We start from the raw sequence: 19928 nt of genomic DNA on the forward strand, positions 1-19928 counted from the left end.
CACTGTTTATTTCCCTTTCAGTCATTTCATTAAGGTAATCTTTCATTAATTTATCAAATAATCACCCTGATTATTAAAATCCCCATCGTTAGATACTGTAATTAAATATTTGGCATAGTAGTATAATATACTGACTACAAGCTGAAACCTAGACTACAAAAAGCCCATTCAGATGGTCAAGGCATTCTTGTGATTGCATAAAGCATATTAATAATAAAAGGCCACTTGGTCTATGTCATGTAAATTTAGAATGAACTTGGCACTGGGTTACGGTATCAGTTAATAAAATACACTATTTACTTTTCCATGTCAAGGCGTTTGGAGTCACTATTATTGATAACAAGTGATGATGGTTATCAGTAGATCTGGCTCAATTTCCTCTGAGATGATTGTCTCACATATTATTGGGGTTATAACACAGCATGTTCAGTTTGATGTTTTCATCCCAGTGGCGTAGCAGCAGGAACAGTTGCCTGGCTGCCCCTTTGAGCCCTGCCAGGTCCACTCCCTCCGGCAGCTCCTGACAGCGCAGCCAGAAGTCGGCTTTTGCTGCCACGAGTTCCCACTCCATAAAGTAGCCGGCACACCGGTGCTCCAGCCAAGCGAGAGCCACAGCTGTGGCCCATGTCGAGCCTTCCAGATCCTCTTGAGCCAGCTGGCTGCTCCCCTGGAGGTCTGCTGGGTCTACTGAAGAGCCTTCACACACATCGGTTTCTGATCCACGACCACTGTCTGCCTGGCCCTGGTTCTGGCTCTGAGAGGGACCAACAGACAGCTCCAAGGAGCCCTCCTCAGAGCTGGGAAGGTCGGGAGGTGAGGTAACAGGGTCTCTGTCAGATAGGTGTCTTCGACGAAGCCTTGATTCTAGCATCAGGGGAGTGTCATCTGGAGTGTGGTGGAAAGGAGGAGCAGTTGGTTTGGAAAGGGAGCAGGAAGAAGGAGAAAAGGTGACATGGTGACTTGCAGGAACACAGAGAGGCTTAGCAGAGGTAGACAAAGATGGAGCACTGGGAGATATGCAGCGGAAAGCTGGGCTAAGACTGCGACGGTGGAGGCTGTATGGTGATGCTCTTTTAAGGCGGTCCAGGGGGATCTGGACACAGTCAGAGTAGACCTCTGTCAGTAGAAAAGCTCCCGATGCCAGCTGCAGACACACCTGAGGAGACATCATGGACCCACATAATAACATTAGTTGAGTTAAAAATACAGCACTTTGCACAAGTTTTAAACCAAATCAATCCACTGGTGTGAGCACCCTTTGCCTTTTAAACAGCACCCCTTCCATTTGGTACATTTGCACACAGTTTTACAAAGTTCTTGGCTGGTAAGTTGTCGTCTTCTGTTTCTTCATGTAATGTCACACTGACTCCATGATTTTGAGATCATGGCTCTCAAGGGGTCTAGATCATCTGTTCAAGGACTCTTTGCTGTATTGACTAAGGATAGTTCTTTATGACTGGCTGGATTTTGGGGTTAATGCCATGTAGAAGAATTATTTTGGATCCAGTCAGGTTGCTCCCTGTTGGTGAAAATCTATACATCTAAAGTGCTTAAACTTCTTTGCCTCGTACAGTATATGTGATCAGTGTTGGCACAGCTCACCAGTGGCAGGTAGTCTGGAGTCTCATTTTCAGGTTGTTTCTCAGTCTCTGCAGATAAACAGTGGGACTTGAGAGGCGCCTGCTTCCCTGATGAAACTGACGACCTGAGTCTGACCAGTGGGAACCTGGAATACATTAAAAAAAAAAAGGTGGGTTTTCAAATAGAGCAACTTATATGTGCCCACATCTTACTCCATAAATGTTTTTAGTTTCAGCTCTTCAATGTTTTTGCTTTTAATAGTCTTTTTCAATTCAATCATTTGAAAGTCTTGCCTGGTGCCAAAGAAGCTCTCCATTGACTTGCTCTCTATAGATCGCTGTGAACGAGTGCACGAGGCACCTGTTGTTGTGGGAGATGTTGCACAGTAGGCATTGCCTCCTCCACCTGAGACAACATTGTGGATAAAAACATTAGGCTTTATTGTTTCATCAGCACAGTGCAGAAGTGATGTTTACTCGCTATGTTTAAAGGCTCAGCTCACCCAAATTAGAAAGGAAAAATACAGTTGAACCTACAAAACGAACGTTGTTAAAATTGTTTACAATGTATTTTGTGGATTATTAATAGGACAGTGGGCCGAATTTGTTGCAATTAAAAATATTGAGATTTTCAATGCTGTGAATGCACAAACAAAACTCCATACACCTACACCAGGGGTGTCAAACTCCGTTCCTGGAGGGCCACTATCCTGCATGTTTTAGATGTTTCCCTCTTCCAACACACCTGATTCAAATGATCAGGCTCGTTATCAGGCTTCTGCTGAGCTTGATGATAAGCTGATCATTTGAATCAGGTGTGTTGGAAGAGGGAAACATCTAAAACATGCAGGATAGTGGCCCTCCAGGAACTGAGTTTGACACCCCTGACCTACACTGTAAGTGGGTAGAAGAAAAATGCAGAAATTTTGAATAAATCAAGATAAACTGGAATTACAGGAATGGTTGTATGCTGCTACCACCAAGTCAGGTTTCAGTTTAAAACCATCTGTTCCTCTGTTCCTTAGTTGTGGTGTGAAATAATGCCCAGAAATGTATTTTTCAGCCCTTTGTAATGCCCACAGTGAAGCTGACCTTTGAACTTTTGGATTTAAAACATCACCATTGTGAAATGTGGTCATAATTAGTGTATCAGTTATAGCCAAAACCGTGCTTTGTGAGATCACAGGGATCTTTGATGACCAAAATCAAATCAGTTAACTGGGCCAAGTGAATGTTTTTGCCAAATTTGAAGAAATTCACTCCAAACATGGCTGTTTCCAGTGTGAAGATATAATAATACCAGTTATCTGCATGACTGGATACCAGTACAGATATAGGACATTTTTTTGCAGATTGGCTGAAATGATCCTCTAAGAACTACTGTTCCTCGCTCTATACAGACTCACCAGTCTTGTACTAGCATTCTGGTCAGAAGCCTCTATCTCTGAGACTACGCTGACACTTGAGTGTTTTCGCAGAGTGAATGGACAGCAATACTTACTAGACTCCCAGGATGTAACGCTACATGGTGAAGCAGGAGTGTCATCTCTGTCTAAGAGATACAAAGATTGTTGATGACCTAAAGTGTTGACAGCAGAAATGGCTGATGGTATCATTCAGTCTGTCTACCTGTAGCGTTCCAGGTGTCTTCCACATCTTCGCTGTCTCTGCTGGTTCGTCGTCTGCCCAGACCTACAGAATAGGATCTCTGCCTGCGACTCCCTAATTGAGAAGTCTGCCTGTTCACCAAATGCACACCTGCACAACACACAGACAGAGTTGACATATAGACTAAAATACGGGATAGAAATTGCCTTAAATCTTTACCTATGCCTTTTACGACCATATAATACATTCTATGGCATACGTAGTCCTGCCAAATATATATTTGTCTCAATTAAAATAGATATAAAATGTGCATTCTTGAGATTATTTATTGAACAGATTTACAAGAGACAGTTCATTTTAATCACTGTCAATAAATGACTTAACTGCCCTAGTTTATAACCCAGACTATGGGTAAAATAGCAAAAACACTAAAACCGATAGACCCTTTTGTGCCTGTTAAGATGCCAACATATTTCAGAGTCCACATCCCAAGTTGTACATGCAAATGCAAAGGCCTCAAGTCCATTATTTAACTATAAATAAATGACTGAAGTAATTTTGATAGGCATTAATGAGCTTCCTTCAAAGCCACAAAGGACATTGGACAGTAATTGATTGAGTGGCTTTCTATCTATATGTGTGTTGGTTGGTAGCTCACCTGTGGTTTGGACGTCCATGCTGTCTGCTGCGCCTTTGTTAGGGTTGTGGTCAGTGGTAGTGAAGGCGGTGTACATACAGATGATGTTGCAGTGCTTACTTGTCTGGATAGCCTTCATACGGTGTCTCTTAGCTGAACCTAAGAAACCATCAAATACAACACGGAAACAGTAAAAGATGCATGCATAATAGTTCATCAGTAAGAAAAGTCATTGGTAAACCCTCACCATGTCCAATGTCACTCTCCTTCTCTGCCATTTTCTCAAAGTCTCTTATAACTGAACGAGCGGTCAGTTGGTGAATGATTTCCTCCCACGGTTTGCCTTCCTTTCCTTCTTCACCTCCTCCTCCACTTCCCTCATTCTCTATGATCTCCTGGTCCTCAGGGGTCCAGAGGTGTCCCAGGTCCACAGTGACCTCCCAGGAAACTGGCCTGCCACTCAATAGGCCGTGAATTAGGGAGCGGCACTGACCTGGTGGAGGATCTTCTAATGGAGCAGCAGTAAAGAGATACTCTGGGTCTGTAAAGCTGTCCCAGTCCAGAGGAGAGGCAGGGAAGAGGAGTCCATCTGAGGATCAGAGTTGGAAAGAAGACAGGAATTTGTTGAAGCTGAATTAAACGGACAGACTTGCTTTTCTTTGTAGTGAAGCTTACTGGAGTCAGTGAGGCTTCTGTGGGACGTTGTCCCTCTTGATGGGGGCTTTGTTTCCCCATCACTTTCATCCAGCCTCCCTCCTAATGTTTGGTCAAAGGAGACCCTCTCTAGAGCTCTTCTCAAGCGATGCATCTCCAGTTCACCCTGAGGGGAAGAGAAACTCCGGGCTGCCATGGTTGAACGGACCAGTGCTTTTTGTCTCCTACGAGACTCCTCGCATCCATCCAGACGAATGTTCTGGTTTTCAAAAAGAGACGACCAAACGGTAACAAAGTAAGCTGAAACATCATTTTATTTTTCTGTGCAACAAAATATGTCCAGAATTAAAAGATGTCAGGACAATCAGAGTGAAATATATAAGTATATTACATATTTTATTTAATGAACTAGTGTAATGTTTTTGATTGCTGTACTTAGCATCAACCTGGCTTACGTTCTTCATCAGTTAATGGTGTACAACCTTTATTAAACATAAACCCTCAATGATTATTGTCAAGTCAGAGAGGAAGAGATTTGCAACAATTTCACAATCATGTGATCTTATTGTTTTCCTTTTTTGATGTGGAGCTGCATAAATTTATTATATTCTAATTAATTTCTCCCAGCATTATTGCTGACTCAAGAGTTGTAGATGTCTTGTTCCATCTTTGTTTTTCAAATAAGTGCTAGAATACAAAAGTGTGCTTTTCAGGGTGAATTAGTTGCATTAGTTTTACCTTTTTTGTCTCATTGTCAGGGGTTTCAGCTGCGAGGTTTTGCTGCCATGTTGAGTCTGCCCAGCGAGACAAGGATGATCTCTGTTCCGGTGGGGGCATCTTCTCGAGGCCTTGGGGTAAAGAGCCTGTATCCAGCACTGAACCAGAGGAGTGAGGGTCAGGCAGAAAGGCTCCACCTGCTGAATCTGAGTTTGAGGCATGTATGTGTGAGTGGGACTGTGTTTGTAGGCTTCGCTCACTACTGAGGGAGCAGCGAGTGAGGACGTACTGCTCCTGAATATAAGAGCTCTCCTGGATCCTCCTCCTCACATCGCTGGACCAGTCCAGCTCTGCACCTACAGTGGGGAAAAACAGCTTTTAACCACTGTGGCAAAACCAGTTCAATAGGTAAATGTAAGTTTCAGTAATGAGCGACTCACCTGGACTGGTGCCAGGCTCTGCGTCTCTGGCACAAGAGAACTCAGAGGAGATTTCTCTGGAAATCTCCCTCAGTGCCTCCTCCAAGTCGGTGCCATCTGCACATGTTACCACAGGCATTAGCTCAGAAGCAGGAGGAGGTGAGAGCTCATCGTTTGATTGGCCAAAAACTGAACCAGTGGAGTCACGATGAAAATTAGAGCCCCGTCCTTGAGACTACAAAATACAATTTTAGAGATCTTTTTTCCTGTGCAGACACATACAAACTCTGTTTTTTAATGTAGTGAAATACAGTATACCTCTGTCTTTTTTGTTTTGAAAATTGTCATGTCATAAAGAGTGCAATATCCAATGAGGCGATTGCCAGGGTAGAGCGGAGGGATTTCATTGGGTGATAGAAGAGCCTCCATGTTTTCTGGAAGATACCAGTCAATCCGTACGTCAGTCAGCACAGGTTCAAAGGCCTTTTTCAGAGACTTGATTAACTGCAGCAGAGTCAGGGAATAAAGTGGTCACAAATTTTGGAACATGAGAGCTTTGTTTGTACAAAAGATTAGTCACAAGTGGTGGAAAAAGTATTACAATTCTTCTGCTCGGACTGCTATGAACACATCTGAAACTTGATAAGGGTTACGAAAAGGCACTTTTCTATGAATGACATAAAATCCCAAATACTACAAGCTCCTGGTTATTTTAACAATTCATTATATGTATGTTTATACCTAATAAAGGTTATGCAGTCAAACTATTAAATGGTATAAGAATAAAATACTAAATTTTTTCAAAACTGTACTTACTGCAAGTACTTCAATAAATGCAAGTTTTATAACTGTTAATTGTCTTTATTATGTTGAAAGGCAAATGTAAATTGCCACAGCATTCTAGATTTATCCCCTAAAGATGCCCATGACTGTTCTGTAATTCATATTGTCTCCAATAGGTGTCAGTGTTGTAGTGCTGCTGACCTTGGGCTGGAGTCTCTCCTCATCATCCAAGAACTCAGTAGTTCCTCCTGTCAATTTGGCAACGCCCTGAAGGAGTCTCCTGCAGGCTCGGGGACCAAGGCCCAGGCCAAAGCATCTGCAGAGGTGATACAATGTAGACATAAAATTTTTTTATCACATCCCAAGAGAAAATCTCAACAGAATGCTACAATTATTATGTGAGTGGTAACTGTCTTCAGTTACAGGGCGGTCTGCACTAGAAATAAAATGTTGCTTGCAGGTGTCTCCGACAAAGAGACCAAGAAAATGTGTGGTAGTCAGACAGATGGAACTGTTATTTGGGTACCATGAGGGATCACAAACCATTTGGCTAATTGAGAGTTTGAAAAAAGCAGGAGACAGAATAATTGAAAAGGCTGAGCAGGACTATGAGGCTGGTTAGATACTCTCAGCACTGCACAAATAACAGAGTCCACCAAGAGAAGAACACTGTTCCAGCTGCACCTGAAATTTAATTAACAACATAAGAAATAAAAACATGTATAGTTTTCAGAGGGACAGCCAAAAATACAGTGGAGAAAGTCAGTCTAACAGGAGAATACTAATGAGGCAAAAATGGAGTTATTCTGCATTGGTGAAGGGCCTGGGGGAAACCAGAGGGGCGTGACTCTTACTGCAGAGGAGAGCACTTAACGGGATTACTGGGCGGGGCTGAGAAATACTTCAACCTTTTCTGTCTTCCACAGTGCTTTGCTCTTAGTTGTTTAAAATCACTGTTTGCTTGCTTACCCTCTCTTTCTCTTCCTTTTCTCCCCCACATACACTCAACAAAAATATAAACACAACACTTGTTTTTGCTCCCATTTTTTATGAGATGAACTGAAAGATCTAAAACTTTTTCCACATACACAATATCACCATTTCTCTCAAATATTGTTCACAAATCTGCACAGGTGTGCCTTAGACTGCCCACAAAAAAAGGCCACTCTGAAAGGTGCAGTTTTATCACACAGCACTGCCACAGATGTTGCAAGATTTGAGGGATCGTGCAATTGGCATGCTGACAGCAGGAATGTCAATCAGAGCTGTTGCTCGTGTATTGAATGTTCATTTCTCTACCATAAGCCGTCTCCAAAGGCGTTTCAGAGAATTTGGCTGTCCGGTACCGGTCTGCGGACCGTAGGTGTGACCCCTCCGCACACAGGTTGAGAGTATTACTTGTAATTTATACTGTGTGCGGAGGGGTCACACCTACGGTCCGGTACCGGACCGCCAGGGGGGCCGACCCGCCCCGTAGAATACATCTAAAATATTCAAAAAATCATGACTTACATTACTACTGCATTTGTTTGATCAAACTGCAGATCCCACATTGTCTGCTAGGGGCGCTCTGTCTTATTCGGAGCCGACAACGTGACGCAGCACCGTGACTCGGCACTTATGGCAGATGGCAGCAATACGGGATCCAGGTCTGAAAGTGTCGTTTTGTCTATTTGAGTTTTACCTGCTTTTCTGCTGGCCCTGACACGCCCATCAGCAAGACGTCTTTGTCAACAAAGAAAAAGGTGGACATCGAGTGTAGGATATTCCAAGACAAATGGACCACTTCCTATTCGTTCACTGAGGGGAATGACAAACCTGTGTGCTTGGTGTGTATGCAAGCAAGGAATTTAATCTTCGGCGCCACTATGAGACTCAGCATGGCGAAAAAATACAACAGCTTGCAAGGAGAACTGAGAAGACAGAACATAAATGAATTGTTGGCGGGTTCGAGGGAACGACAATCTTTTTTCAGCCGTGAGGTCAGCGATGCTGCAGTGAAAGCCAGCTACCTAATTGCTAGCAAAACAGCATTAGCATCAAAGTAATCTGAGGGGGAGTTCGTTAAAACTTGCAGTCATTTCTGTTGCAACAGATGAGAGCACTGATATTACGGACGTAGCTCAGCTGGCCATATTCATTCGTGGAGTTGACGAGACTTTGAATGTCACAGAGGAGTTTCTTGAGTCAGTGCCGATGTCAGACACCATAACAGCTGAGGACATTTTCCGCGCTGTCGTTGGTCGCTGGACAGGGTCGGAATAGACTGGTCCCGCGCTGTCAGCGCACCATCAGTGATCGGGAAAAAGGCGGGTGTTGTGGCAAAGTTTAAAGACAAAGTCAAAGCCGCAAATGGAGGGAGTTGTTTTTGGACATTCCACTGTATTTTGCATCAGGAGGCGTTGTGTTGTAAGTCGTTAAAAATGGATCACGTCATGGAGGTGGTTGTCCGAATGCAGCTTGCGGTGACGCTGCTCATTCCCCCTGTTTAAGAGATGTATGCGCAGCCAGCGTCAATGCTGACATGAGCCAGTACAAAGACAAGATTACGGGATTGCTGTGGGAGTTGAGACACGATTTCAGGTCTTTAGCGAACTCGAGACAGAATTGGCAGTTTTTCGCTCACCATTCACAGTCGAAGCTTCTGATGTGCCCTCTGACATGCAACTTGAAATAATCGATTTGCAGTGTGATGTAGAACTGAAGGACAGATTTGCCTCTGTGGGCTTGGAAACATTTGATCAGCATCTCGGAAAAACTTAGACTTATTGTTACTTCTCGGTAATTATGCTATAAATTTACTGGTCTGGCCCCTTTGAGATCAAATTAGGCCGTATGCGGCCCCTGGACCAAAATGAGTTTAACACCCCTGCTGTACACCATTCATTTCTACCAACAGTGATTTAATGTCCTGTCACTTGCAAGCTATATAGTGCTTGTTTTATTAACCAGATGCATACATTAATGTCAGTGTTTTGCTTCATGTAGGACATCCACCTGATCTCTCTCTGTGCCACTGGACAGACATCATTTCCATACCTGCCAGCACATGTGTTTCTCCGTACAAGCTCCAGCACTTTAGCCACATTGCTGATGGATCCATCCGTGATTATGAAGACCTGCCGAGGATATGAGCGCTGCATGGGCTGGTGGTAGAGCCAAGACAGCGCCCCCAGAAGGTTGGTGCCTCGCATGTCAGCTCTCATCCTCTGGATGTACTCACAGGCCTGCTTCAGGGTTATCTAGATGCATACATGCAGTGGATTAAAGTAGAGATGCAATCAGATCTACAGTTTTAAAAAAAAGGGAGCAGCAAACAACACCTGTCCAACTGCAATGCCTGTGCAAACATCATGTGTGTTGTCAAGATAAGTTTACTATTTGATGTCAAATGCGCCAATTAGCCTGTGAGGGTTACAAAGAATTGAATCCTTCTGTAATAAAGACAGCACAAACACACACATGTTAGCACCTGCCTTAAAGCTACCTCATTTGGATAAACATGCCTGGCAGGACAGGAGATGGAAGGGCATCTCCTGCCAAAGTGAAAAAGCACGAAAGGCCACCATATGGTGAGGAGAATGTGCAAAGACTGTTTGTCCGTGCAGCTCCTGGTCTGGATAAAACCTGATACTCTGCTACTAAGGCAACCCAAGGAACTGACCTATTGCCTGATTAGAGAGTAGACATAATAGAACAGAAGGTCCTGCATGGCTGAAAAACATCTGTGTTCAGGAAACATGAACCAAATGCTATGCTTCTTTCACCTGAAAAAAATCCATACGCATTAAGAACAACATGATTTGGGAGTAAAATACGATTTCTTTCCATGATATCCAAACAAACAAGCCTGATTTAGCGAATTCTGTATTATCACAAAAGTCACTGGGTAAAACTAACATCAGTGCCGAGCTTGCTGGCGGTGAACAGAGGCTTGATGGTGGTACCAAAGCCCACAATGTTGAGCATAGTGCCAGAAGGTAGACTCTTCAAGGCCACCACCATTGCTTCCTGTTGAAACAAGAAAGCATAGACAGGATAGAGCCTGATTAATGATCAGTCAATCAAAATTTATCTATAGAGCACTTTACAACACTCAATGTGACCAAAGTGCTTTTCAGTCAAAATCAAACAGTAAAATTAGAATAAAAAGAAAGCAACAAGAAAATAAAATAAGACAAAACAAGATAAAATGTCACCACCACATTACTGAGTATTTAAAGCCAGTCTGAAAAAATGCGTTTTGAGCCGGGCTTTGAAAAGTCCAAAGTCATTGATGGTGTGCATGTCAGAGGGCAGTTTGTTCCAGAGTGTGGGCCCAGCGACTGAAAAGGCTCGGTCCCCCCAGTGTTTGTACTTGGCCTTAGGGACTGCCTTAGTCTAAAAACTGAAGTCCTTGGTTTTGACTGTAGCTCACCTTAACACGCTGGATGTTGGTGCCACTCATGCTGCCACTGCGATCAACAAGAACAGCAGCTCTCTGGTGGCTTTGTGCAGCTCCAGAGGATTAGACAGCAAGTCAGGACAGAAATTGAGCATCAGAACGGGGCTACTCAGAATGTCCTTGTGATGTCGCTTCCTCACAAACTCCAACTGCAGAGTGAGTGGAACATCAGCGTGTAAGATTTATCAATGATACAGTCAGGACAGAAATAAATAAATGCATCAGATATGAAAACAAATAAGAGTAAACCACCGAGTATTCACCAACCTTCCTCTCAGGATCTGAATCTTTACGGGTGCAGCGGATGAAATCCCGACGGGAGCTGATCTGCTGTTCGTACTGGTTGAAAGAGAGCCTGCCTCTCTCCAAGATGACTAGTGGGCTGTGAGGTTCTGTGGAAGTTTTGAGAATAAAAATTTGAAAAAGGTTTTAAAAAATCGGCAAAAGGAAAAAGTACAAACATTTTAGGGGAATTTTTTTCATTGCTCACCACTGAGGTGCAAAATGATCTCTATGTGTCTGTTGTATGGATGCTCCTGTGCCAAGGTGATGTAGGTGGCGGAGGCACTTTGGGCGCTAGGATCTGCATCTGCCCTCAGAGCGTGAGTGGGACTCTCTAGTCCTGGAAATAATTTAGGAGCAAATAAAGAGAAGCAAATAGGTTTTCACATTTTTTTTATAATGCTGGTTCTTCAAAGATACCTGAACGCCCAACATGCATGATGGATGTGATCTTTATCCATTTCTACAGCCAACACATAGATAATTCATCCTTCTATCATCTGTGAATTTTGTGTTCTGGCTAGACTCTGGCCCTCTCCGTGAACCCATTAAAGGTCAAATATTTCACAAGAACCAGTGAGTCACATTTATTTGGAGGCACAGTCAGTACCAGCCAGCAGACAGGCTCCTCTGACCAGCAGCTGGAAGTTGAGTTCATAAGGTGCCAGGTTGGCAGTTGGACTGGTGAAGATGGTGTGGGAACATTGCTGCTCGGAGTCTAAGACCCGATCTTGTTTTCCTGAAGTGGCACCAAAACAGCTGGTTGCTCTGGGGACAAGAGCAATGTAGAATATTTAGGAAAACAATACAGTTAGTCTAGGACATCTAATTTTTCAAACGTACAGTATTGCCACAGCTGCTATCATAAATACCCTGTTTCGTCAGATTTCCCTCCATTTTCACTCTTGCTTGGAGTCATCTGGCCTGTGACGATCGGGGTGAGCAGTGTGGGGTAGACAATGCGGATTGCTCCGTTTTCTAATGTGGGAAGTTCTAGTGTGGTGCTTATGATGATGGACACTATGTCCATGGGGCCGATGACCCCTGTGCCCACGATGAAGGTGGTTCTTTGAAGGTCCTCATCCAGGAGGAGATGTCCTGAAGCCGAAATACAACAGACACTCACATCAACAAAAGACATTTAAACAAATATAAAGAACTGTATGGAAATATTAGGGTGGGGAGGTGGTTTGAATGTTAACTTTAATTTTAACCAGAGCCAGATTGTGGCATTGTCAATATTTGTGAGGTGCAGTAGCCCCAACCTATATATTTAAAATATAATGTTTGGGCTCAACAACAAAGATTACCTCAACAGTTTGCATCCATTTTTTTAGTTATGATAACTTCTAATGCAATTATGTTAAACTAAAACATTACATTGAGATAGAGGACTTAGCTTTTCCAATACCATAAAAGTTACTGTTGGTTACCATTTACATTATGTTTGGTAGCATAAACATACTTAACCAAATTTAGGAATAAATAACTCAAATTAACTTGTTCCAACAGCATTTTCAAGGTTACTTAAATAAAACATTTTTAAGTTTTTTGTTATTAATTACCATAATTATGAATACTACTTCTAAGTTGGCGTCTTTAATAACAAAAGTTGCTCCAGTGTTAAGTGGGTCAGGGAGGGAACTGAAAAGACAAGGTGGAGAAAAAAATAAGTTATCTAGCCAATTTCATTAACTTACTTCAACTTGAATTTAATTTTAAATCAACACCAACATTTGAGTTTAAATTACACATAATATTAAGTTGATGCAATTGACAACATCATCATGTCAACCCAACCCTTCAAAATAAAGTATGCAATTTAGAAGGTTTTTCTAAATCATCAAATTAGATTTTTAATCCTGCAACTATGCTTTCAATTGAGTTACTTTTAAGACTGTATGTCAAACTTATCAAAATGGTGAAATATTCACTCTTTGTTTTCAGATACATAAATAAGGATGAATGTGAATTAGATCTTAAATACTGTAGTCCGATATGTTTGCGATGTGATGCCTGATTGTCCACTACAATTAAATCAATTTATGCTTACTGACCAGCATGTCCAGGCTTATTTGAAATGTTTGTTTGTGAAAAGAGTTAAATGTATACAACACAGAAGCATGTTAATTACTTTTAGATTTAAGTCCAGTACAGTAACAGTCATTCATGCTTTGCAGACTGTATCAAAGACATTACTCCACATTCATGATACCACCATTTCCAATTAATGCTGTGGACTTCAAGTTAATATATAGTGTATGTATTAGGTGAATGCAATTTCAGCATTAGGCAGGAAGCCAGGTTTATTTGTCCCCATCATCTGTCCTTTCTAGCTGCTAAGACTGGCTAGAGAAGAGGCTTGCTGTAAGTGTATTTGTATTCGTGCAGAGACCACATCGTTACAGCAGCACACAACACTCTGGCTGAAATGATTTGTGGTTCTGTGACAGTGGTGTAAAAAGCTTTTACTGCGAGTAAAATGCTGATTTTGCTTGCTATCTGCTTCTATCATTAATATGTATTGTGTCATGCGTCTTGGGTATTTCAAAATAATTATAGGCATTGACAATCATATAGAGTGCTTGTTCCGAAAGCCCTCATCTGGCTTTGCGAGGCGACACTGTCTGCAGAAGAGAGCACGGTGATTAATGTCTGCTGGAAAGACCCATAAATGAATTAGGTTGATTTGTGCTCAGTAGCTGTTAGACTCATTTATTAAAATGATGGTTGTAGATAACTGGTAGCCCCAAAAGCATGAGGAATGTAAACACTCAACATGAATACATACCTAAATTCTTAATCTTTAAAGACTATAAAATCAAACTAGATAAATATATGTGCATGTCATTGCATGATTTTTGTTTTTAACTGCATTGCTCCATCCTCTCTCCTCACCATTGGTGCACTGCATGTCTAGGCTGGAGCTCCCACAGCAGCCCCACTCCCGGCCGTTCCCGCAGTGTCCATCAAGACCAGACGCCGGGCAGCAATCCAAACAGCAGTCCTTCAGCTTCCCTCGGTTCTGGATCTGGACCCCCACCAACCGGCCCGCAATCACAGCTTCAAAGCCCACCACAACCTCCTTTTCCCCAAGAGGGTACACAAACACACCTAGATGAAGGGTTACAGAAAGACAAGGTTTTGCAAACAGTACCCAGGTGATGCTTCAGAACTAAACAGTTAAAATACTAAAATTAAAGCAGACTTTTGCTTCTACAAAAAAGTATTTTAAAGTACAACAGATATGCACATTCTCTCAGAACATGATAGAGATCTGCTATGTCAGCTTCACAGATCTCATATTTAAATGAATGTATCTTTTGCTTTTAGGCATAAGCATGTGCTAAATGATGTAATATAATGAGTGAGACAGGTGCTTTGCAATTTTCTGTCAATGACATACTTTAAGAGTTCATTATTTTTTAAAAGTTGCGTACATTTTTAAGTCACCGATAAATTTTGTTTACTGTTTATTTCTAGTTCTTGCATCTTGCTGATAGTCCTCTTTGTCTTATGTACGCATTCAGCAGATATTGTGTTGTTCACTAAAAGCAGGCTGATGTTACCCACCAGTTTTGGTCCTGTTACATTTAAATGCAACTTTTGATACCTTTGAAGCAAAGATTAAGGGATACATGATTAGGGTGGCGTGCAATCAGTAATGGCCAATAAAGTCTTTAAAAGGAAATATCAACATCTGCCCAAAATAAACAACGGCAAGCAGATACAACTTTTTCAGATTAAAAAAAAAAATACAGTTTTGTTTTTAAAATGTTGCAAAATAATTTGATGTTTTTTTAAGTAAGTTGAAGTAGTTTTCTTATTTCGACTAGTAAATGTGTACATTTGAAAAGCTTTGTTTTACATGCCAGTGAGCAGGTGCATTAGTAAAGGTACTACAGCAACAACAATCTGCTGAAAAGAGTTCTCAGATATGGGCACAATAGATATCAGCAGCATTTCAAATATTGTGCATCCTTAGTTCTTAAATCTATCCACCCACTTACATCATTTTCTTCCACCATGCTGACCAAAACATAAGGTTCTTTCTGTCAATACCCAGAGCTGACCAGCTGGTAAATTTAGTACTTCGCCTTTCCAGCTCAGCTCCTTCACCATGATGGTCCAGTGCAATGCCCACATCTCTGCTCACGCTGCTCCAGTCTGTCTGTCCATCTCATGTTCCGTTCTCCTGTCACCCATGAATCGGATCCCCAGATATGCAAAGTCCTTCACTTCTTCATACAGTCTTCATCAACCCAAGAAGCGATCTACTGGTTACTGACAGAAAGCCATGGCCTCAGACTTGGAGGTGCTGGTCTCATCTCATTCGCTTCACATTCAGCTACAAACTGCTGCATGCTGAAGGTCACAACTTGGTAAAGGAACAGAACTATGTATGTCATCTGCAAAGTGCAGAGACCCAACTGTGAGGTTCCCAAACTGGATGTCCTCCTTTTCTCGACTACACTTTGACATGTTTGACTTCATGCCAAGCATGCAGCACGAAGTCTATTACAGTCTTTGTTCCTTGTTTCCATATAAAATGGTACAACCTTTATTCCTCCAGCTCAGAGGATATGTGGTGTTCCTCATTTGTCGTCCCTTAATCTTTTTCATTTGGCAGCACAGTCTTCTAGATCTACATCATTCATATTCAACACTTATTGTTCTTGCTTTACTCAAAATAAGAAAGTACATCCAAATAAATCTACAAATGCTAAGTCCGTATTAAATCTATATCTAATGGTGTATGCTATCCTGTGCTATACTATAACATTTGATTTGATTACTGTGTATTGTAGGCTGTCTAGTTATTTCTTCCAGCTCAAAAATGTCTGTAAATATCTTAATTTTTCTAATTTGAAGACTCATTGAATTGAATTGCAGTTGTCATGATTGTTACTTACACACTTATGAAACAAGGCTGTATCATCTCACTACTCACCTTCTACAGACTCTACATCAGCATTGGCATATGTGAGGTGTGCAGTGATGCCCATGGAGCAGCCGTTGGCACAGGACTTGATGGAGGAGGCCTTGAGCAGCAACGGTTCCCATGTAGAGCGGTTCCTCAACCCGGCCATCTCTTCAGCACCAGCAAGCCTCTACTATGCTGCTTGCATAAAAACACGGGTACACAGTCCAGTGAGAAGCTCTGAACCGACAGGAAGAGGGATATGTGAGTGTGCATCTAAATTCTCTCATTTGCTATGCAGTGCACAATCACACTGATCTTTGTAAATCAGACCCGATTTTTGCTTCTTGCATTAACAGCAGGTGAAATGAAGGAGATCACATGTTTGTGAGGCCAGATATTTATTTTTATGTACACAGCAGGTATTAGACGTGTAACCAAGCTATCTCCAGTCCTCAGGCTCTTGGCAACCAACCGCGGTAGTTTGGTTATAACAGGCTTAGTCAATCATTAACATCGCAGGCCAGCACTTATTACACTATGCATCCTGGCTATCATCTGCAATCAGTGGCCAGCCTGTATGCAAATCCATGAGTACTCACGAATAAGGTCTAACCCTCACTTAACTGCATCCAAGCTAGCTGATAGACAAAGTAGACAGAGGTAATTATAGGATATCCTCTTTTGTTTCTGAGCATAAATTTTGTAAACAACCAACTAGTATCCTGCAACTTTCTGTTTTTGGAACTCAAACTGTCCTGCAATATTTCTTCATGACTGACCACTTAATAACTTGAAGTGCAACAGGTGCTGAGACCAGTTTGCAGATCACTTAGTGGATGGTAGACTGCACAAAACTGAGCGTGTGTCTATGTGACACAAGCAGCTGAGCATGAACACATGCGTGCATTTGTGTGCGCGTGTCTCTGTGTGTTTGCTGTGATCTAGGTAATGGTCTTTTCACATCTACCTTTCTAACAAGATCAACAGCCTCCATCTGGCTACTGTGCTCTCAGCTCATAACAGGCAAATAAATGCCTGGTTTGTTAAAGTAGAGCAAACTCATGCGGGCAGAGCACACACACAAGGAAAAGTACAACATTGTGACCTTCTATAGACTCAGGGATCAGGAAAAGCTGATGAATAATTCTGACAGACTCTCTGTTTAGCTTTATTAGTCAGAAAAAAAAACACATAGAAACTGATCCTGTGCAGGAAAAGTCTATCGTGTGTATGCATGTAGATTTAATTACAGTATATCATAAATGATGTACACATGTATATACTAATATTGGAAAGTTCTGTCTACAACTCAAACCCAGATATGTATTTTTAAAAAAATACTGCAACATTTGGTGACACATTTTGGTAAAAGGCAATGCTGTTAATCAGACATAAACATTAGAAATGAATTCACATCTCAAAAAGTTCAAAATTCTCTATTTGTTCTGTGAGGTTTAATTATTCTGTCTGTGTTTGCAGTAGCATAGCCGGCCAAGAGTTAGCTCTGAGCAATGCTGCAGTCCCCCTGTGGCAATTACAAACCCCAGATAACAAGCAAAATAATAATCATCCGGGAACACTTACTGTACTGTTCAGTCCGGTGTCTGGTAATTTGCCTCTGTGTCCAGTCTCTGCATCACTCCACCACCACATCTGCTCGCAGGTTTCCCAGTGATACGTTAGGAGTTTTCCTGGTAACAGATACTGCTCTCTCTCTCTCTCCCTCCCTCCTTCCTTCCCTCTCCCTCCTTCTCTGTCTCTCTCCACAGATCCACCAGTTGCCCTATAAAGAAGTCAATTCACAAAGCAGAATCATGTACCTGAATATATGTACAACTAGAACAACACCATCTCCATGCATAATATGATATTCTGCCAGTTTAGTATGGCAAATAAGGCATTCATCCATAATCTGTGCTATCTACATAAAATTTGCTTTTCAAATTCAGTGTCAGGCAGCGAGTATGTACAAATTTAAACATCCCTTTGAGAATACAAAGAAGTCTCACTGCCGAGATCAATCACCACGTTGCAGCTCTGCACAAACCTACACTTCTTGTTCCGTGAAATGTCATCCGCTTACCTGCTCTGACCCGACCCGCAGAGCCGATCACAAACTATGATCGTGGACCTGCTGTTCAGGCAAAAGCTAGCACACAACGGTAAGTGAGGCAGAGCCTGCTTTTCATCCAGACAATTGGCTGTGATGGTAGCAGCGCCATAATTCATGGCTAATGGCTTGGCTGCGGAGAGGAGGGGGATGATGTGTTCTGCCTTTCCCAACAGGTCAGTCAGACAGCAGCAGCAGCAGCAGCAGGCGTGGGTAGGTGAGACCAAAGAAGCTGCAGCTTTATGTCTTCTAGGATCCATTTTAATGGGTCCAACACACCAAAGTTAGAAATGAGAGAAAAATAAAGCTATATTGCAAAAAGAAAATAATGATAACTTATGGAGCAGCAAACAATAAGACATACATCCATGACTGAACTATTTGTCTGTATGTTCTTCTTATATTGCTTTTTCTGTCATTACAGTACCTCATTTTAATCTATATTATTTTTATTATTACAGTATTATTCCACTATATTCTTGGATTCTAAAAGAATTTGATAAAACTTTTGTGGATTAATTAAATCTTCAAGGTACGTTTCACATGATAAGACTTGCTTGTTTGCTGTATTAAGTTTTTTTTTTCAATATTGTTTTGCAGTTCCAGGAGCTGCAGGTGAAGACAGAAAGACTGATACAGACAATGAGAGAGCGCTAACCAAGGTCAGGATGATGGAATACCCCCTCCGATACTCCAGCTGGGAAGCACTTTGCTGTTTGTTTTGATGTTTGTGTTGTGACTTGAGCTGCAATTGCATGATCAGGTTTTTGCATAGCACTATGTTCTTCATTTCACATATTTTATATGATTTTTACAGTTTGAATTAGGTGAGCGGTATAAGCTATAATCAACTGAACACATATCAAACTACCACATATTGATTTGGGTATAAGAACTGAGTATATCACTAAAAGTGTGTGTGCGTGTGCGTGTGCGTGTGCGCGTGCGTGCGTGCGTGCGTGCGTGCGTGCGTGCGTGCGTGCGCGATAGAGGTTGAAGTAGTCACTATTTCCAATCAGTGTCCAATCCTGCCATCTTGTGGCCTGTTTCCATTTACATTGATCCACTTATGGTGTCCAAGGACACTAAATTCTGATTGTCTTTAATAGCACACAAGCACTTCAGCCTTGATAATACAAAGAATAAAAATTCATCAGCAATCTATGACTGCATGCTACTTTTTACCCCTTGAGAATTTTAATGCCATATAACCTTTATCGTTAGCAATTACAATAATAGTCTTACCTGGAAGAGCTTACAGAGAGGACAGGTCTCCACCTTAACGGGTACTTCTTACACCCATATTCCACCTCCCCACCAAGATTTATTAAAGGCAGCCTGGTAGTTTTTTCATAGTTTGCTGACAGTCAGTCAACTTTCACCTTGGTGGAAGAAGTAAATATTTAATTTTACCATCAAGCTTTGGTTGTGAACAGGGGCAGATCCAGATTAATTTTAGTGGAGGGGCACAGGGGTGCACAACAGATATTTGGGGGGGGCACCGAAAAGTTGTAAGAAAAAATTTAAGGTGCAACCGACCTCTCACTTTTACAAAGTATTTTTCATGTTTGTTTTTTTTGGCTCTTTAACCCAGTAGGAAAGCTGTATATGACCTTTTCATTTTGGACAGTTAACATTCAAATTATGACGGACTTGTTTCTTTGTTTATGTGAATTACAGCATCATTAGCTGCAACATCTGCCTGTTATGTAAAACTGGTAAGCTCTTGGACAGTATCCTGAATGCAATTAAGTGACAAATATTGTGCAA

General features: G+C 41.8%; 1 protein-coding gene across 1 annotated transcript; it reads right to left on the reverse strand.

Annotated features, from left to right (window-relative positions):
* Nucleotides 1–356: 356 nt before the first annotated feature.
* Nucleotides 357–18252, reverse strand: vwa5b2 (von Willebrand factor A domain containing 5B2). The gene is given in 24 exon segments (XM_022202093.2): nucleotides 357–1156; nucleotides 1603–1726; nucleotides 1875–1986; nucleotides 3082–3132; nucleotides 3210–3338; nucleotides 3847–3984; nucleotides 4073–4414; nucleotides 4501–4738; nucleotides 5218–5552; nucleotides 5637–5850; nucleotides 5934–6119; nucleotides 6600–6714; nucleotides 9438–9640; nucleotides 10299–10409; nucleotides 10816–10865; nucleotides 10868–10991; nucleotides 11110–11234; nucleotides 11333–11464; nucleotides 11735–11892; nucleotides 11997–12222; nucleotides 14023–14238; nucleotides 16076–16243; nucleotides 17633–17831; nucleotides 18132–18252. Coding segments are annotated over 22 exon segments (4230 nt in total). The 5' UTR covers nucleotides 16215–16243; nucleotides 17633–17831; nucleotides 18132–18252; the 3' UTR covers nucleotides 357–394.
* Nucleotides 18253–19928: the final 1676 nt, after the last annotated feature.

The sequence above is a fragment of the Acanthochromis polyacanthus genome, chromosome 9, assembly GCF_021347895.1.
Source record: "Acanthochromis polyacanthus isolate Apoly-LR-REF ecotype Palm Island chromosome 9, KAUST_Apoly_ChrSc, whole genome shotgun sequence".
NCBI classification, from domain to species: domain Eukaryota; kingdom Metazoa; phylum Chordata; class Actinopteri; family Pomacentridae; genus Acanthochromis; species Acanthochromis polyacanthus.